Source organism: Brachycentrus maculatus, unplaced genomic scaffold (genome assembly GCF_059751285.1).
Source record: "Brachycentrus maculatus isolate JH-2025_06_01 unplaced genomic scaffold, ASM5975128v1 h1tg000264l, whole genome shotgun sequence".
Lineage (NCBI taxonomy): Eukaryota > Metazoa > Arthropoda > Insecta > Trichoptera > Brachycentridae > Brachycentrus > Brachycentrus maculatus.
The window spans coordinates 83,436-103,825 of NW_028281015.1; the positions used below are offsets into that span (position 1 = coordinate 83,436).

The window sequence follows — 20,390 nt, forward strand, 5'->3', positions numbered from 1 at the left end:
CGAATATAACATATATCCATCTACAATATATTATACAAACATCTCCTCTTAATGCTTCAACATCCCAAGGGCAAAAGTTTAACATGTAGACAAAGCTTCATGTGCTTTGATTACGATGCTAAATGCATCGAAAATCACAACAGAAGAAAAATGAGTATTTTCCAAGTGAAATTTAATGAAAAACCTTTACACAATTTCATCTTTCATACAAAATAATGTACTAGCTAACAACTCACATAATATAAACAATGTTAAAACTAATTAATTAATTAGCTTTTGCAAACATAATTCTATTGTATCAAATGTTTATAAACATTTAACACGTATTATTGTTTAATTTGAGTAAAATATACAACAAATTTATGATTATTTTGAAACGTTAAGAAAATCAAGCGGAGTTAATTGAAAGGAACAATGCATGTAATATTTATCGTACTATACCAATTGGTGGATTTAAGTTTTGTGCTGGTATTTCTTGGTGGATCTGCATTTTATATAATAAAATAACAACCATATGTTTTTTTTATATTTTATTTACCCATATATGATTGTCAACCATTCATGGTCAAATAAAATACGAGTGCGAAAAACTATACCGTTGTTGTTGTTTTTTTTTTAAATAATAATATTATTTATATCCAATTAATATAAAGCTCTTTATAACATTTACTCTAAACGCATTTAAACTAAGAAATTTTGTATAAATTGTTATTATTATTTCATATTATTATTTTATTAGTAAATGAAAATAATACTTGACACTGGCAGAAAAATTCTTTCACTGGGTGACAAATAAATAATAAAAATAAAAAATAAAATACCTACTTATTTTAAATTATGTAATTCATATTCAATAACAAAAAAAATATTCACTGTTCTTGACAATTTTTTATGTTGAGTATCAAGATAATGTACATACTATATTTTGTATATGATCTTTTTCTCCACTTTTTTAAATCATATTCTTCTATAACTTGAATTTTTTTTAATTTTATCGATATTCTTAATAATTAGAGCATTTAAATTTATTATTTGTTAGTCATTTTAACTTTCATATTTTTTAAACTAAATTGTTAGTATATAACCAAATTCTGAGACAAAAAAAAATTAGAGGCGAAGATTGTTTACAAGCTAGATTGGTGTGGCGTTCATTTTTCTCTTCCTTCCTCAGCGGTGAGGTGACGTATTCATTATTTAGTTCGTTTTCATATTAAAATCGGACGTAAATATTTTTTTATTTGAATTTTTACAACATATTAAGTCTTATTTCTGAATTTTTCAGCAAAGTAAACATACTGTCTCATTTTTCTTTTATTATTAAAAGAAAAACATTTTTGTTCAATTATCGTGTGTTTGTAGGTCTGAGCTGGTTTTTATAAATTTCAACACAATTAACTTTAAAGGCAAAAGTATTCTTGAGAAAATATTTATATTAAAGTATTTAAGTGAAATCAGCTACAAACAGTACGCGGAAAATAACAAAGACTTCTTTAAAAAAATGTTGGTTTGTTTTTTTTTTGTTGCTGTAAAATGTAAGACTTAATTAAAATAGGTTTTAACTAGAAATATATCTCACATCCATATATTACTTTTTTATTTATTGTTTCGGCATTAACTTTGTGGTAAGACATGTTACAATAATTAAAGAAAACACTTCGTTTTTTACCACTTGAGTTTAATTATAGACTACATGTTTCAGAAGCTAAACTTCCATCATTCAGGTCTGTATAATAACTAATATTATTATACAGACCTGAATGATGGAAGTTTAGCTTCTGAAACATGTAGTCTATAATTAAACTCAAGTGGTAAAAAACGAAGTGTTTTCTTTAATTATTGTTCCATATATTACTTTTTTATAATTCCAGAGAGCTAAATTACCTGGTTGAGAACTTCATATACCTTTCCATTTGTGGTCTATTCACTTCTCAGGAGAGAACATTTTCCGTTCCCAGTCATTATTCAGTAATTCCTATTCTGTCCGCTACAGCCGACTGTGGAATGAATAACTTCCCGATATTAAAAGTGCATCTTCTCTATACACCAAGAAATTTCACAAACATCTATCACTGGAACCAAACTGTACATATATCACATAATTCTTTCATTATATTCTCTGCCTCTCGTTTTCAACACTTTATACTATCATTGACATCTCAACATAGATGAAGAAGAATATGGAAAGAGAATTTACAGAGATTGCGACCTGTCAAAATCAAATAAGTGAGTAATTCAACCACATGTAACATTTACCATTCTACCCATGATTGACAACCACACTACACTAATTTTGGAAGTCATCATTACCCAGACATCACCCAGACTTCTATATTTTTCATCTGCCTTGAGATGTGAAAAATATAAGTGGAAAAACCCAGATTTGGAATAAGTATTTGGATATGCTAGCAATATGGTACCATACGTGATAAAAATAGTGAGGACATTAGTACGGTAAACCAAGCTAGGACACAAAATGCCTAACCATCTTTCAGTGGAACGGAAGGTCTGCTGATGATAGTCAATATTCCGGTTTCTCGTGAGGAGTTTTACGTGATTTCCTCCCAGCAATCAGCATACTGATTAGCCCTCACTAGACTATCTCTCCTGTTACCAATGCAGATCAAAATAATAATAAAAAAATTAGCAAGAAGAAACAAAAATCCACTTAATGATCTTTAAACCTTAATAATAAGCAGGGCTAAAAAAATGCAGCACCCATCTAAAAAAATACAAATAATTGTTGGGTAATATATCCAAAACAAAACAAGGTTTGTTGAATTGAATTCTACATTTATTTATGTATATGTTAATACGTGACGCGTTTCGTCTTCTAATGATAATGTCCTAAGAAGACGAAACGCGTCATGTATTAACATATACATAAATAAATGTAGAATTCAATCCAACAAACCTTATTTTATTTTGGATATATTACCCAACAATTCAATATGGAATATTACCAACTGCAGTTACAATAAACAAATTAAATCTCAAATTTAAAACGTATATTTGTCATTTTATCTGGCTAACGCATGAATGTTTATCGTGGATTGTAAATAGTAACGCGAGAAGCTTATGGTTTGTCGCTATCTCTACCTTCTCAACAGTATTGTGTGGATAAAGGCTGTCTTTTCTCTAAACTTAATAAGTAAATTAAGCGAGAGGAGCATTATCTCCATCACGACAATAATGCTGTCTACCGGGAAATCAAGCACTTACTGAATTAAGGATTTCAGATAACCGGATACAACTGTCCCTTAGTAGGATGACTTTGTCCCGCCTCGGCAAAAAGTTGTGCCCCATCCTTCGAAATGTGTCCGAGAAATTCCCCGATCGCCGAACAGGCGGGTTGCGCCGGCGCCGGTGGAGCTTTAACAAAACCTTCCGGTACCGAAAGCTCTAGCCTCAGTGATCGGCCGGCATCCAACCCGCGAGCTTTCACCCCTCCCGCACCTCGAAAGACACTCTCCACTCTCGGCGGAAGTTTCAATTTCGAGAATCGTAGTCTAAAATGACAGATGGGCATTTCGAAAGCGGAAGAGCTCTCGAATGCTTTCCTGAAAAATTCAAATGAACTCGCAGATGACTTGTACCTGAAAAATAGCCGTGTTTAGAAAAATGCTGAAAGTTTGTTTAAAGTACGCTCGTTGTAAAATGTTTGTTGCAATCTTTGTCATTGTGTATCTGGCGCTTTCCTTTGGAGATGTCATTGGTGAGTCTTTTTTTAAAATATTAAAAATGACATGAATTTTTTTGCAAAATTTTAAAAATACCCTTAAATAATATTGTACGAGTATTCACGGAGTGCACATCATATTGTCAAAAAAAATGTTGATAAGAGAGGTAACTCGTTATTTAAAAATACTGTTAAATGTATGAATGTATGTTTTATAAAAAACGTGATAAATTTATTAATAAAAAAAATAACAATATGTATATTATAAATTAATATATGTTAAGGTTTAAATTGTATCTAGTACTAACCTGGTAATATATGGAAGTTAAGCCTGAAGTTGACAAAATAAAGATGGTAGTAGATTGGATGCAATCAAAATGCGATTTCTTAAACGAATGTGCAGCAAAGTTATGTATAATAGATATTCGAATGGTTAAAAAATAAAATAAAAACATATAAGGCTGAGATAAGCATTGCCGATAAAATTAATTAAGTTGAAATGGTTTGGACATTTGGAACGAATGAATGAAGAAAGAACAGTTTAACAAAATTATGAGCCGTGAATTAACAGTAAAACAAATTGATGAGGCGAACGTAATGAATATGAGGAAATACAAGGAGACGAAGACCTAGAAAAACGTGTCATAATCAAGTATGTAAAAAAAATACTATAAAAGAAAGTATGTATGAGAATGCATGATTATGGAAGAGGCGTAGAATGTTTGCAAATACAGAGTGGTGTGGCGTTATTTGTCTATCCCTGCGAAAAGTGGCGTAACAGTTAATTTACAACATTTTGAGTGTGTCCAAATACTTGTTCACGAAATCTGAATTATATCCAATTGCAGGAGTTATTTTCAAATTATTTTTTTAACATCTCATCAAAGATGAAGAAGAATATGGAAGTCTGGGCATTTACGGGGCTGACGACCGTAAATTGACTAAATTGGTTCAAATATATAGAACTTCCAAGAATTTGAGTAGTGTGGTTGTCAATAATGAGTAGAATTGGTGAATGTAACACGTGTATAAAGTGATCATTTAAACCAGCCTATGACGGTCGTCAGCCCCGTAAATGCTCAGACTTCCATATTCTTCTTCATCTTTGATGAGATGTTGAAAAATAAAAAAATAACGGTTAATTAGTTACTTAATTGGTTTTAACAACCAACTAGATTATAATAAACTCTGCTTGCCACTCATAGTTTACTTTGTGCATCACCACTTGAACGATGATTCTTAAGAATAATATTTATTGATTACCTTGAATACTCGACACCCTGAAAATAAATCCTGGAATGTGGTATTTACATTTTATTTAGTCATAATTTAGCCAAACATAAATACAATGTCAGAATACAAAATTTGGCTCAATCGACTTACATTCCTTACGAAATAACACAGAAGAATACAATCAGTTTAATTAATAATGATTTTACAAGATAATCACGGAACGCCAGTTAAAATTGATCGAAAGATAATATAAATTCAATCATACAATCCTCCAAGCAATTAAAATTTTAATTTCTTTCTGATTCAAAGCTAATAAAACTTTTATATTCCTTGCTATAAAATCGATCCGTTAAAATTATTAACTTACTCTTTTTATTCTTATTTCATTAGAATTATATAAAACTTTCAATCAGTTTATTTCTGATGTGCGTATTAAAATAAAACAAAAAAGGTTTGGTAATGACATTCATAATTATATATTTTTTTATAAAACTATAAAATATCTTGTTATTTCTGTTAAACAAAATACATTTTATCAATTAAATACTTAATTAATTTTAATAATGTCGGCACAAAGTAATTAAACATTAAAAACACAGTCAGGTACTCGGAAATTTTAAACTTTGTATAATTACGTATAGTCTCTACATTTAAAATTTAAAATTATAAATGACAATCATTTATTATGTGCAACATTTTGAGTGTGTCCAAATACTTGTTCACAAAATCTGGATTATCTCCGATTATTTATGTGTATAACACATAAATAATCGTTTATATTCTAGTTATATTTCGGTTAGTGATAGTTTTTGTAGGGAAGATACGTTTGAACATATTGTAATCCAGATAATAAAACCTTCCATACTTTATATATGTATATGTAACATTAGAAAATCGTTTATATTCGGGTTTTATTTCGGTTAGAAATTATTTTTCGAAAAAAGACACGTTTGAACATGTTACAATTCACATAATCCTCTGTCATAAAACTTTCTATACTTTATACAACATAATATGTATCACATAAAAAATCATTTCCATTCGAGTTATATCGGTTAGTGGTAGTTTTTGTAAAGTAGACACGTTTGAACATATTGCAATCCACATAATCTACTGTCATAAAACGTTGTATACTTTATATAAGTATGTAAAATATGTAACACAAAAAACCGTTTATCTTCGAGTTTTATTTCGGTTAGTGACAGTTTTCGGAATGCAGAGACGTTATTGTCATTCACTTAATCTACTATCATAAAACTATCTGTATTAGTTTTTCTTAGTAACAACTAGTTTTTCATCGCTGAAACGGGTTTTTGCTTTAACGTGACATTTATTTGCTCAAGTAAACCTAATTATCTATTCACAATTCTTTAAAGCACTGCATTTAAAAATATTAATTGTAACATAATTTATCACATAATTAAAAAAAAACATTTTTAATACTGATTTGATTCAATTTTTGTCAGAGCTAAAATCAATCGTGAACGAGTAGGGACTTAATAATAATAAAAATAAAAAAATAGATACAATTTAATTGTTCAATTGTATTGGATTACACTTTGTTGATAACTATCAGTGTGAGAGAGCTATTGTTCCGACTCATTATAAATATAACGAAACATTCATGCAACTATTATGCAATATCCATTAATTAAAAATGACATATTCAATGACCCATAGTTGTGTACTTCAAAAGGAAACTTCATATAGTAAATTTATATGGTGAAAGTTTAGTAATTAAATTAAAACAGTGTCCGCCTTTATATCATAGAGGAAATTGCATACGGCTATCAAGCCAGAGGTCTTGAGTTCGATTCCTAGGGGTGTCAAAATAAATAGAAGTGTTTTCGTTTTAAAATTTATTTGATATTACCCTGGGTTGGTACCTGAGGCGTAGGACCGATCTTCCTTTATATAATAAGCGATCAAATTAGTATCACATTAATTTAATGGCAGAAGAAGGATGAATGCAGACTGAATGCAATCAAAACGTGAGCTCTCAGACAAATGTGCGGCAAAATTATGTATAATAGATATTCTAACGGTAAAAAAAAAAAATGAAAGAATGCAAAGCTGAAATAAGCATTATCGATTGAATTAAGAAACGTGTGTTTGGACATGTGGTACAAATGAATAAGGAAAGAATAATTAAATAAATTATAGAGGCGATTGTAATTGAAAATTGTAGCAGGAGATAACCGACGAAAACGTTGTTTTATTAAGTATGACAAATAATTGAATGTGGTCAGATCAGGAACCGGAATATTCGGCGGATATATATGAGGAAATGCATCAATTTGGATAGGGCGAAAAATGTTACCAAAGACAGATGAATGGCGTTCTATTCCCTCTGCCTATCCCTGCGGGAAGCGGCATAGTTGTCGGTCAATTAGTAAGTTTATAATTTAATTACTCTGTATTTCAAACGAATAGAATGCCGAGTATAAAGGTAGTATTATATTTGATTTATTTGTGTTTTTCATCTCATTATTTTTCATCCTTGAAACTTTATTTTGTCAGGGAAATTGAAGGGCCTCTCACTGGAAAATGAGCCCTTAGACCCTTGAGGCCTAGAGCCATCCCTGTCGTTGTTATAAAACAATTTTGGCGAATTCGAATTAAGCAATATATTACGAATACTGTTCGCCATAATACGCGAACATTTCAGGTTAATGTAAGTCGAGTTCTCTGCCCGAATGAACATTATTCGAAATGTCAAAGTATTCGGGAGGTCTATTCTAATACAAACACGTGTCGGGAATGATTTGTGTGCAATTGACAGGTCAATAAAAGGAGATAGAGAGCTCATTTCGGGAACCCATATGTTTAATAACGTTATAAAATGTTCGGATCGACTTCGATTACGCGAAATAATTGATTGTTTTATTGCGAGGGGTTATTATTGCAGAAAAAAAACTTGTGAGAAATACTATATTATTTTTAATAACCACTAAGCCTATCTATTTTAAGCTTGTCTGCAGTAAAAAAATACATTCTTCATTTAAAAAAAAACCTACAACCAACCATCATTATGCTTCCTTTAAGGGGTAGACAGAGGAAATAAAACATCACGCCACTCTGTTTTTGAAAAAATAAAATTCGCCTCTTCCACATTCATGCGTCTCCACATACATACTTGACAATTATTCCAAAACCTGACTTATCCACTCTCAAGAATTGGAAACACTCGATCATGCTATGTTTTCCCTGTTTTTCTTGTGTGTTTTTTTTATTTTTTATTTCTGACTGCATTTATTTGTTTTAACATTATTTTCTCACTATTTCGTTCTACATGTTGATGACATCTTTTTTTTTAATTACCAATTATTTATATCTCAGCATTTCATTATTTTACTACTTAACCATTTGAACATCTATCGTAAATACGTTGCTTTCCAACTTTCGTCTTAATATCGCACTTCTAATGCATTCAGTCTACTTTTATCATTTTTTGTAAACTCGTTTCACTTTCATATATAAGAATTAGTACTAGTGCGCACTGTGAACTGGTGTATATCTTTTACGTTTTATTAGAAAAAAAATATTTTATTCACAAAATATTAGCACTACAGCAGAATGGACGCGGTCCCCAATATACGTTCAGCAAACGAGATCATTCAGATCTGTTTGACTTGCTGTAAAATTTCTTTATTTTCCAAATTGGCAATCTGTTTAAATTCACAATGTATATGTCCCCTTTGATTGGACAACATTTTTATCATTGAAAATGACAAATGTATTGTCTTTAATCTAAAAATTGTTTGAATAATCGTTTGTTGAAAGTTTAGAAATGTTATCTGGTGAAAATGTTCTCGACTCATTGTTGAACCTGTTTTAAAAGAGTTTTTCCTCATTACCGAGTTTGTGACGACCCGAAAATATTATTTTAATATGATTACTCCGTTGTTGCTGAGATTGGGGGACATTTATTTTACAAATGGAAAATATGTTTTGGAGTACGATATTAAGGTCACTGATGAATTAAAATTCATCCCTACGAAAAAAAAATTTTTTTAAAAGACTTAAAAATTTAAAATAATGAAATTCAAAATGTAAAATTTTTGCGTGCCTGTATGTTATTTGATAAGTACCAAGAAAATAAATTAAACAAAAACTTCTTCTTCTTCTTCTTCTTCCTCGGATCTATTTGTTCCGTTATCTGCCAGTTGTGATGTTGACTGCCAACTGTCTGGAGGTCTTCGAGGTGGTCTTCTTCCGTCTAGGTTATCTTGAAGAACAATTCGGGCCAGCCTATTTTCTTGCATTCTATTGACATAGGCATTCCAGAATCTTTGTCTTGAACAATTTTTTCAAGAAAGAAATCAAGCCATCAAATTAATTTACAGTATATTTTGAACTTGGAAATTTTTGTTTAAAATTACAGGATTTTACTTAAAAAAATGTTTGATGGGTGTTTAAATCAATATTTTATTGATATCTCAATATAAATAATATATTTAAATGACCATATATGTAGTTTACTTCTTTACCTTTGTTGAAAAATCGAAAAATAAAATATTTGCTTGTCAAAATATATGTTTTTGCGTTTGTTCTTAATATGTTAACAGCGGTATTTATGAACTACATTAGCTTTATACTATAATTAAGGCAATAAAACATACAGATATAATAGTTCTTCTTACGTTAGTTATCAAGATGTGATATTAAGTAATTATAAACAAACAAAAAAATTTACTATTGTTTAAATATTATTGTATTTAAAAATATCCAAGGCAATTAGTATAAAGAAATTTAATTTTTGTGAAAAAGTAAATTATGAGATTATCTTTCACCGATGCATGACGTGGTGCATTCGTTGTACGTAATGTTTGCTGTCTCCTGGCAAATGTTTTGAAAACTAAACACAAATTATGTTTGGGAATGTATGTCTAGTCTCTGGGGATGGTAACTCTATCAAATGTACAAAAATAATACAACTGAAAACAGCAAAACTTTTGAGTAGAAAGTTTACTCAATTTTCTAAAACTCCGTCAAGGGATATAATGCAACTATCTTAGGTTATGTCACAACAACGATAAACAGATTTTTCTTGGAAGAAGGAGAAATATCAACATTTGTTTTTCCTCCGGTTATAAATTGGCGAAATCTTTCTTAAAGTATGATTAGAAAAGAAAAATATGTTTATTTTGTGTCATCGAAAATCACTCATAAAATTCTTTTATATGTGAGTATGTGTTACTACGTCAGTTGTTCTCAAGTATTTGATTGGTGCACCAAAGGCAAAATGGCCGTGACTTGTCGAAAATATTATGAATTTTTTTTTTCGGTTTATTGTGAGTTGGTATGGTGATCAGATGATTGAACATTTGATCAATTATCGTATCGATTAATTGCTTTACAGTTTTTATTAGGTGGTTTCATTTGTCCGATGAGTATTCCGTTACATAAATGAATTTGTCAAAAAAAACAGTGGTGATTTTTTAACTTTTATTATATTGTCTTTCTTTTGATTTAAAACTATTCATTTCTGATTATTTTACATCGTTTTTTCCTCCATTCATTTCCTTCTATCAACGTTTTCACTACCCTTACAAAGGCTTTCTTTCTTTAAAAGAAAATCTTACACGATATACCAAAAAATGCATTTTAATTTTAATAATACTCAAGAAAATAATTATTCGAAACCATGTCCTTTTACGGAAGGCGCCATTTTGTATTTTTAATAGCGTGATCCCAAATTAATATTAAAAGTTAATAAAAAAATCAATTTAACAAAGAGGGGACATGTAATAAAAGTTGAGAACCACCGACACATACTAAGGTTTTGAACCATATTGAAGTCGCCCAACTTTATCTTCTTTAGAGTTTGTTCATCTAAGTCTTAGGTAATCCGTAAACGTTTTACTCTTATTTTTGGCTATCGTCATTGGTTTTGTACCTACGTACTTTTGTAACTCCACCCTAATGGGCAAAATTTGTTGACCTTTTCAAATAAAATACCAAAAAAGAGCGTATAATATTGATCACCTTCGGATAAAAATAGTACTTTTATTATTGGGTTCACTTATCTTCAAGGGTGTAGTAATTCATTCAAGAATTTCAACCAACCGAAAATTTAAAAAAGGAGATTTTTTTAGAGATGTTTTCAGTGCTCTTTTGTACAGATTTCCGCTCGGTATTAACAAAGGAACCAATTTTCACTTTTCAGCGGAAAAATATTTTTGATTACATAGTACGTCTAGGTGTGTTAGACGGGAAATGTGTAGGTATACGAGGTCTGTTCAAAAGGTAACGAGAATTATGTACAATATTTTTCAAAAATTATTTATTGATTCCCGAATGTCTATTTTGTTCCTTTGCTAAGCACTCCTCACCAGATATTACACACTTGTGCCAAAATTTGTTTCCAATCCTCTAAGCTCTTCAAAAAATCATTTTTGTAACTGCAAATTAACTAAACATTTAAAATGGCCGTACTTGTCGGCATAAGTTAGAGACATGAGTACTTACTAATAATAGTACTAAAGAATAAACGTAACTCACGGAAATTTAAAATTTGTGATACTTTTTGAACACACCTCGTAAACATACATTAAAAATAAAATTAAGGAATCCGGAAATCCATACGAAAATTATCAAATGTCACGAGAACGACAGAAATTTCTGAGTTGAAATCATATTTTGTTGTATTTGACTGCCTAATGAAGTATGCTTTGTTGTAATATAAAATAATTTACCTTTATTAATATTAATAAACCATACTATTATGTATGCATAAATTAGAACACATTACTAATTTTCTATCAAAATCATGACGTTTATAAGTTTTGTAGCTACCTGCATATTATACATGTATGTATACAATTATTAAATTTATTTTGCGGGCCACCATTATGTCTTTTAGTAATACAAAATATTAATATATTATTAGATTAAAACCAATATTTTTAGCTTTTCCACTTTGTTTTTATTTGACCAACGACCGGGTTTCGTCGTTACCGACATCATCAGACAGGATGTCGGTAACGACGAAACCCGGTCGCTGGTCAAATAAAAATAAAGTGGAAAAGCTAAAAATATTGGTTTTAATCTTATAATATATTAAAATGCAATTCCATCACGAAGTGTCAGTGGTAATATAAATCTAACAAAATATTAATATTTTTTTTATCGAAAACCATGTTTTTATGTGAAAAAATGAAAAACATGTTTTTGAATTTTATTTAATCTTTGTTGTAATAATTGTCTTAGTCTTGTTACAAATATAGTACATAGATTAAACATTTCAATTTACTTGAAATATATTATTCAAGTTACGCTGTGTCACTCCAAAAAAGGGACTTAGCTCTTTTTATTAGAGAACGAGTAACACTGAATTTTTATTAATATAGTTATAAAGTTTTTGTATTTCAAAACTATTAATATTTAAAGCGTTAACATTATGGTTAGTCATTATAACTTTAATTTTTTTACAACAATACTTGTAATATTAGTATAAAACCACGGTGTGAGGTTATATACTTATATTACTAACATTTTTGTGAAAAATATGAAAACTGAAAAAAAAAACAAAAACTTACAAAATAAATGTACGCAGTGTTATAAAAATTCACAACTGTTTTTCTACTTAATGTTAAAATAAACTTATTTGTGGAAAAAAAAAATTAGTTTTTCTTCGTTTAAAAAATATGTTTACCTACCGGACGAAAATAAATTCGATATAATTTGTATCAACGATAAAAAAGTTGAAAGGCATCTTATATCCCAACCACTAGGCAAGTATTTTATTAATAGCTATTTTTAAGCTAAGAAAAAAACTATTCTACTAAAATCATAATTAACGCTTTAATTAATAAATTCTGCTTCAAGCTCTTAATTAATTAATCCCTTACAAAGGAATAAATAATTAGTTTTAAGTCGTAATATCAAATTACACTCCGCGTAGGAAGTGTATTTGATCATTAGTATAATTATTAGTTGGTCGTGAAGTATTATTTAATATACATATAAATATATATGTATATATATGTATATATATATATATATATATATATATATATATATATATATATATATACATATATATATATATATATATATATATATATATATATATATATATATATATATATATATATATATATATATATATATATATATATATATATATATATATATATATATATATATATATATATATATATATATATATATATATATATATATATATATATATATATATATATATATATATATATATAAATATATATTCTTCATCCTGGCTCTATCCCAACTTATCGTGTTCGTAGATTTGGGGTCAGCTCTCCTCGTTCTTAGGTTGTAGGTCATTTTATTATGGACACTTACATAGACGATACCAATTTCGGACAAACTTGTTTCCTCTGCTTTATTTTGCTTGATGTAAATATTCCTGCAAACTCTCAAATCTTTTCAGATTATTCACTGATTGATTTAAAATTTGTCACATATTGTTGCTTTGGATGGGGATGTTTATTACTACCTGTGACTGGTGTGCGTTTTTAAACATTACTTTTTTACCGCAATGGCAGCACCATCGGTTCAACGTGACAGCAATACACTTCAGATATTTTATAATTAAATTTAGCTATTGTAATTAAAATACAAAATTAAATTAATATAAACAGTGTTTTTTTGTTTTATAGAGATTAAATCGACACTTCAAAAACTGATGTTAGTTTATAACTAGGTATATGAAAAAATAAATTAAAAATATAAATATTTTGTTTGTCATGTAGTAAATTTATTTTTGTAGCCAATTCAATAAAAGTAAGACATTGGTAGAATTTCGAAATAAATAACAATCAAATACAAATAAATGTCTGCTTTGGAAACAGTAACTTCCATAAAACACATTAGTTAGGTATCATGTACGAGAATATCAATCAAAATTAAATTGACAGTTTGATGTTTCCTTGAGTTCTCTCCGTCCTTCCGGTATTAATATATCAATGGAATAAAATACTTCCGGAATAAATGAAACGTTTTTTGTCAAGGTAACATTTATATATCCAATAACATATTGATAGTTTACTCGTTAGTTTTTCTTATTTTTAATTCGACGTATTTGACATGTAACAGAATTGTCGTTATATTTCCTCTATTTAAAGATTTTCACCCTTTATATTGAAGTCAGTCCCTAGTTATCCTATTTTTTATATAGTTGGCATTGGTAATAATAATAAACAACGCAAAATTTATTAAATAAAAACATTATTTTTTATTTATTTTTTTATTTTTGACATCTCAATACACTCGTAGATGAAGAAGAATATGGAAGTCTGGGTATTTTAAGGGCTTATAACCTATCATAGAAAAAAATATAAGCTACATAAAAATTTTTAATCATGTTGTAAGGCGTTTTTCAGTATGTAAAATTAAACCGGGGTTCAGATATTGCATACAAATAAAAACATTTTCTTCTAAATAAAATCTTTTTGAATCCAACTAAGATGTCTTTTGTAAACTCGTATATACTGTGTCATGAGATAAATCATATATCTAGAAGTTCCAAAAATTTGAGTAGCATGGATGTTAATCATGTGTAGAAAGTGGATTTTGAGTGTGTCCAAATACTTGTTCACAAATCAGGACTTTCTCTAATATCCAGATTTTTTTAAAAGTTTTTGGACACACTCAAAATGTTGTAAATAAACTAGTCAAATTATAAGCTTTAATAATAAAAATGAAAATGATATTTTATGGCGTTTCTCATATATGTGATTTTAATCCAGGATTCGGACCTCACATACTGATATAAGAGTTTCTGCTCAATAAAAAGTTTTTTTTTTATCTCATTGGTTCATTATAGAACTTCCAAGAATTTTAGTAGTGTGGTTGTCAATAAGGGGTAGAATTGGTGAATGTTACACGTGTGTTATGTGAGCACTTAAACCAGCCCACGACGATCGTCAGCTTCGTAAATACCCAGACTTCCATATAATTATTTATCTATTTTGAGATGTCAAAATATCTAAAAATGACTCCTAAGTGGGGAAAACCCAGATTAGTGAATAAGTATTTGGACACACTTTATTCCTGTGAGAATATTCTCATAGTTTTGGTATTTGAGTAATGTGGTTGAAATATAGTTTGACAATTAGCATGGAATGAAACACATGTCCACAAAGCCTTGAATTCAATAATTACTTCAAACACGGCAACTGTAATATACCAAAAAAAGTCACTATTTTGTTATGGCTAAAAATCATAGGTGTCGAGTGTTTTATTTCCATAATTTTATCCAAAGACATAAATTATTTAAAAAAACTCTTACCACCTTTCAATTATTCAAAATATCAAAAAACATTTATAAATAGGAACTGTGGAGTTATTGAGACGATTCCCATCTGTGAAAAAAAAGTCTCTATTTTGACTACCACCAATTTCAAAAAGACATCCATGAAAGCAAGAAATATTATTTTTTTCCAATTTGCAAACTCAACACAGATGAATAAGAAAACGGAAGTTTATCCTATCTGTTAAAGTGATCACTTTACACACGTACAACGATTCACCATTCTAACCATTATTCATAACCACATTACTCAAATTATGTTATTTAGTTTATTTTTTATTTTAATCAATATTTTAAATATTATATTGTCAATGGAGAAAAATATATTTTTATGGTTATAATTGAATATTTTGTTCTTACCGAATATATAAGCATTGAGGTTGATGTAATTTCAATCTCAAAATATAATAATAAAAAAAATCATAATCGGTCCAAAGAAAGTTTAATAAAATAAACGGTTGTAATAAAAATGAATCAAAAACAATATTTTTGCATCTTACAAAGTCAGTACTTTACTACCAAACCCCTTGCATAAAATATTACATTGTAAAGATAAAGGATAAAAAGTGTATTTACTATTACGACCGATTTGGCAATCAATAAAAAAGGATTCACAAGGGTTGTTTTTTCGTAGTTTTAATAACCCCTTTATAGAAAAGGTCATAAAGAATTAAGGACATGTTTATCGCAATTCGAAGATAAATTTTATGTCCAATAACCGTGAAATCGAGTATGAGAGACACGTATATGATACTAGCTATAAAGTTACGTGCAGTACCAAAATTTGAGTACGACTATTAGAATTCAAAGGAGAACATTTATAAAGAAAATATAAAATTTAATTACAACATTTTGAGTGTGTCCAAATACTTATATCTCACCAATAGATGTCTCTAGTGAAGTTCTAGTGATTCAAGAATAAGGTTACTAAATTAGTTCATATATACAGAACTTCCAAGAATTTGAGTAGTGTGGTTGTCAATAATGGGTAGAATTGGTGAATGTTACACGTGTGTAAAGTGATCACTTAAACCAGCCTATGACGGTCGTCAGCCCCGTAAATACACAGATTTCCATATTCTTCTTCATCTTTGATGAGATGTCAAAAAATAATTTTAAATTTAATTGTTATAAACTAAAGAATTTAGTTTTAGTATTTTTTTTGTTTTCATTAATTACTTCATTGACTGATTCAGCAGTCACTTTGTAGTAAAATCTATCATTTTAATTCATGTATTAAGTACTTGCCGAATACTACTAATTCTAGTTCATTAATAGTCTATTAATAGATTTATATTATCCACTGACACTTCGTGATAGAATTGCATTTTTAATATATTGTAAGATAAAAACCAATATTTTTAGCTTTTCCACTTTATTTTTATTTGACCAGCGACCGGGTTTCGTCGTTACCGACATCATCAGACTGGTGTCGTCGTTACCGACATCATCAGACTGGTGACGTCGTTACCGACATCATCAACAGACTCAGACCAAATAGTCTATTAAATTTAGTATAAGCAAGTAAAACGTAAATGAAAATTAATAAACGAAGTTTTATGCATTAGCATAAAACAATATCTTTTCGAGTTTAAATGTTTTTTTTTTAACATTTGCAAATGTGAAATAAATACAAATGAACGTTTTGACAGTATTTAAGTAAAATAAATAATAAAAATTGTACGAATGTGCCATGTTAGGAGAAAATTATTTCTAAATTTACAAACAACAAAGCAATAACATGCAATGAAATATTTTTAACATAAATCGAAACATAAAATTATTTCTCGTTCATACACACGATTTATTTGAATAAAATTCACATTTTCCCGCGTCGTCAATATTAGGAATTGACTTGCTGTCGCATCGTTTTTTTAATTCATTTGTTTTTCTAACTTCAATGTATTTATTATTATATTTAAAACTAACTAACTAACTAACCATCACGCCGCTTCCCCGCAGGGGTAGGCAGAGAGAATAGAGCGCCACACCACTCTGTCCTTGCAAACATTCTTCGCCTCTTCCACGTTCATGCACCTCCTCATACATACCCGCCGATTGTTACGACTCCTAACCTGACCACTTTAAAGTATTTGGCATACCTTATCGTGCCTTGTTTTTCTCGGTCTTCCTCTGCTTCTTTTTCCAATAACATTCACCTCATAAATTTGTTTTACCGTTCTTTCCTCACTCATTCGTTCTACATGTCCAAATCATCTCAACACTATTATTATTATTATATTTTGAAATCAATATAGCCTTTACGTAATTCAAAGTATGAAAAATATATAAAATGAAATAAATCAGTTATTAATTCAATAAAAAGCTAAGGGGCCTGTTATGTCTTTCGTCATGTAAAGGTATTGAAGACCTGCTATTTGAGATACTCGTGTATATAAAAAAAAAAAAACAAACAAAATTTTAATCCTATACTTTTATAAAATTTTCTATAAAAGAGAGAAGGGAATCTAAAGTGACGACACGCCACTCTCTCCAACTATGCTGTTGACAATGTAACTATCTTGTAGATTGAATTACATTCACAAGCTTTATTCAGGAAACAATGAGAAACACGAAAATTTGCATGACAATGATTTGAATGGTTCGAACATAGTTCTTTTTAAAACTTCGATACCTCACAAATGGCCACGAATTTGCAAAAAAAATACGATTCATGCATCTCTTCATACAAACCCGACAATCATTCTGACTCCTGGCCACGTTCATGTATTTAAAATGCTTGGTCATGCAAATTTATCTTCGGTCTTCTTTCACTCATTTTTAACTACACTTACCTTGTAAAATGTGTAAAAAAATATCTTCCCTAAATATTAATTTTTCGTATTATTTTTGAGATCTCATCAAAGATGGAGAAGAATATTGAAGTCTGGGCATTTGCGGGGCTGACGACCGTCAAAGGCTGGTTTAACTCCTATACTTGGAGATAATTCAGATTTGTGAACAAGTATTTGGACACACTGAAACTGTTGTAAATATTTATTTGACATTTTTTTAGCTGTGGTAAAATGAGTACCTTAACAAACATTTTAAACTCTTATCCGCACCCCAATGGTGCATAGGGCACTGCATCGTATAAACGCAGTGTTATCTTGATCGTTAACACATGAATGAAAGGTGATCAGCCCTCCGCTTCAGGCATCAGTCTAGCGTAATATTGAATAAATATTGGGAATATATCACATGTATTTATTTGACCCCTCCCTGTGAATTGAACCGGGGACCTCCAGAACGGTAGCCGAGCATGCTGACCATTACACTAAGGAGGTGGAGTACCCAATTAGTATTATGCAAATGAAAATAAGAGTTCACCAATTACAGTCTTATCTGTTGATAGGTATAATGGATGGTAGAAATTTGAACCATTCTTTATTCCTTACGAAAAAAACAAACAAAAGTTTTCAAAACAACCTGATTTTTCAATCCGAGAACTCAGCTACCGTGTAAAGAGACCTGGAGCATGCTAATATAAGACAATAGTATATTTTTTTCTCTTAAGACTTCTAGTTTCAGCGTCTCTCCTTATAATCAACCATCTACTTCTACTCTATCATGAATATTCCAACTTTACTCGTAATAATCTAAATCTGGAAACATTTCTCACTCTCTAAAAACTATTTAGTTTTTTAAAACATTCATTTTTATCAACCATTGCTGCACAACGCTATTTTCTATAAAATAAGGGGTAACAGTAATTTAGGATTTCTCATGTACTCACTACCCACTAATTAAATAATATACTTTTCTTGAATGTTTTTTGCAGATACTTTGTGTCACATTTTATAAAATAAAACAACTTTGTTTAAACCATTTTTATTGGTACATTTTTTCCAACCGGTTTCGACAAGAACCTTGTCATCCTCAGGGGTTATGTTCTAATTCTAAAACATTGAAATAATTAAAAGTTAATAAATAATATACTTACCGCGAGACTACAAATTGCAGGTTTTGAAAAATTTTACACTCGCACTTAATCTAACTGCGAATAATTTGAAATCAGAATTTATAATTTCCAATGAAAAGATGACGAAAACAGAAAAACATGCTTTTTGAATTAATTTATCTTAGAATCCTGTTTATTTCGGCTATCTTTCATTTTTACACCATTTAACATGTACCTTACATTGATTTCCCATATATTCGTCTGAGGGATCGCATTTAGTCTAACTTCGTCCTATTTTTCTAACTTAATGCTTCAATTCCAAACATTTGAGATGGGATTAGGACACCGTTGTATACTGCCAGCTTCTCTTTCGCTGATAGGCGAAATTTGCTATTAATGATTTCAGTACACCATTTACTGTGTTCCTAGCATTCATTCACCTTTCTTTATCTTTATCAATCTTTTCATCCCTAAAAAACTTTCCAAATATGGATTCGACACCCTGTTTTATCGTAATTTCCCCATTTCCCAGCATTTCAAACCCAGGTATATCACCACACAAAAATAAAAAATAAAAATTAACTATGGATTTGGAAAAATGTGTGTAACAGTCGTAACTATGATGATCCATAGGTTATTTTCTAAAAATTTTGTGAGTAATACACAAAAATATACATATGGATGAATACTTGCCCAGATTATTGTAATATTCGTAAAAACGAACAGCTTCCTTCCCCTACAAATAAGACTGATGAAATAAAGTAATAGAACTCTCTCACATCATTAACTTTTTCGGAACATTTCACATATCAACGTCAACAGGACTAAAAAAACTCCGTAATCCGGTTACGAAACAAAATACTTTGTTTTCTTAACAATATAATGTTAATTAATATCCTAAATATATAAATCAAGAAGAAAAAAGTTTTACCTCAAAGAATTGTTTTCCTTTGACCCATTTTTTCCAGGTAGCTCATTTTATTATGGGCTACAACGCTGAATTTATAAAGCTTGATATTGATTTCATAACAGATGTACGTAAAAGCCATTTGATCAATCTGAGTATTAATTTTAAATAATAATATATACTCATTTATTGATTCGGCAGTTGTTTGTGGTAGTATCTATCTATTTTTAAATTACATTTGAATTGGTTAATACCACTATTTCACAAAATCTTTTGTGACACGTGTTTCCATGGATTCCGCATCATTTTAAAACACCGTAAAGTATCACAATAGATTTCAAGAAATATTGGTTTAAATATATATTTGAATTGAAAA

At 29.4% G+C, this 20,390-nt stretch overlaps 1 protein-coding gene across 1 annotated transcript in view; it reads left to right on the forward strand.

Annotated features, from left to right (window-relative positions):
* Nucleotides 1–3,407: 3,407 nt before the first annotated feature.
* Nucleotides 3,408–20,390, forward strand: part of LOC148305701 (lachesin-like) — a 168,609-nt gene continuing 151,626 nt past the window's right edge. Inside the window, exon 1 of the mRNA XM_088266294.1 lies at nt 3,408–3,712. Coding sequence (XP_088122420.1) covers nt 3,619–3,712 — 94 coding nt within the window. The 5' untranslated portion in view covers nt 3,408–3,618. The remainder of the gene's footprint in view (nt 3,713–20,390) is intronic.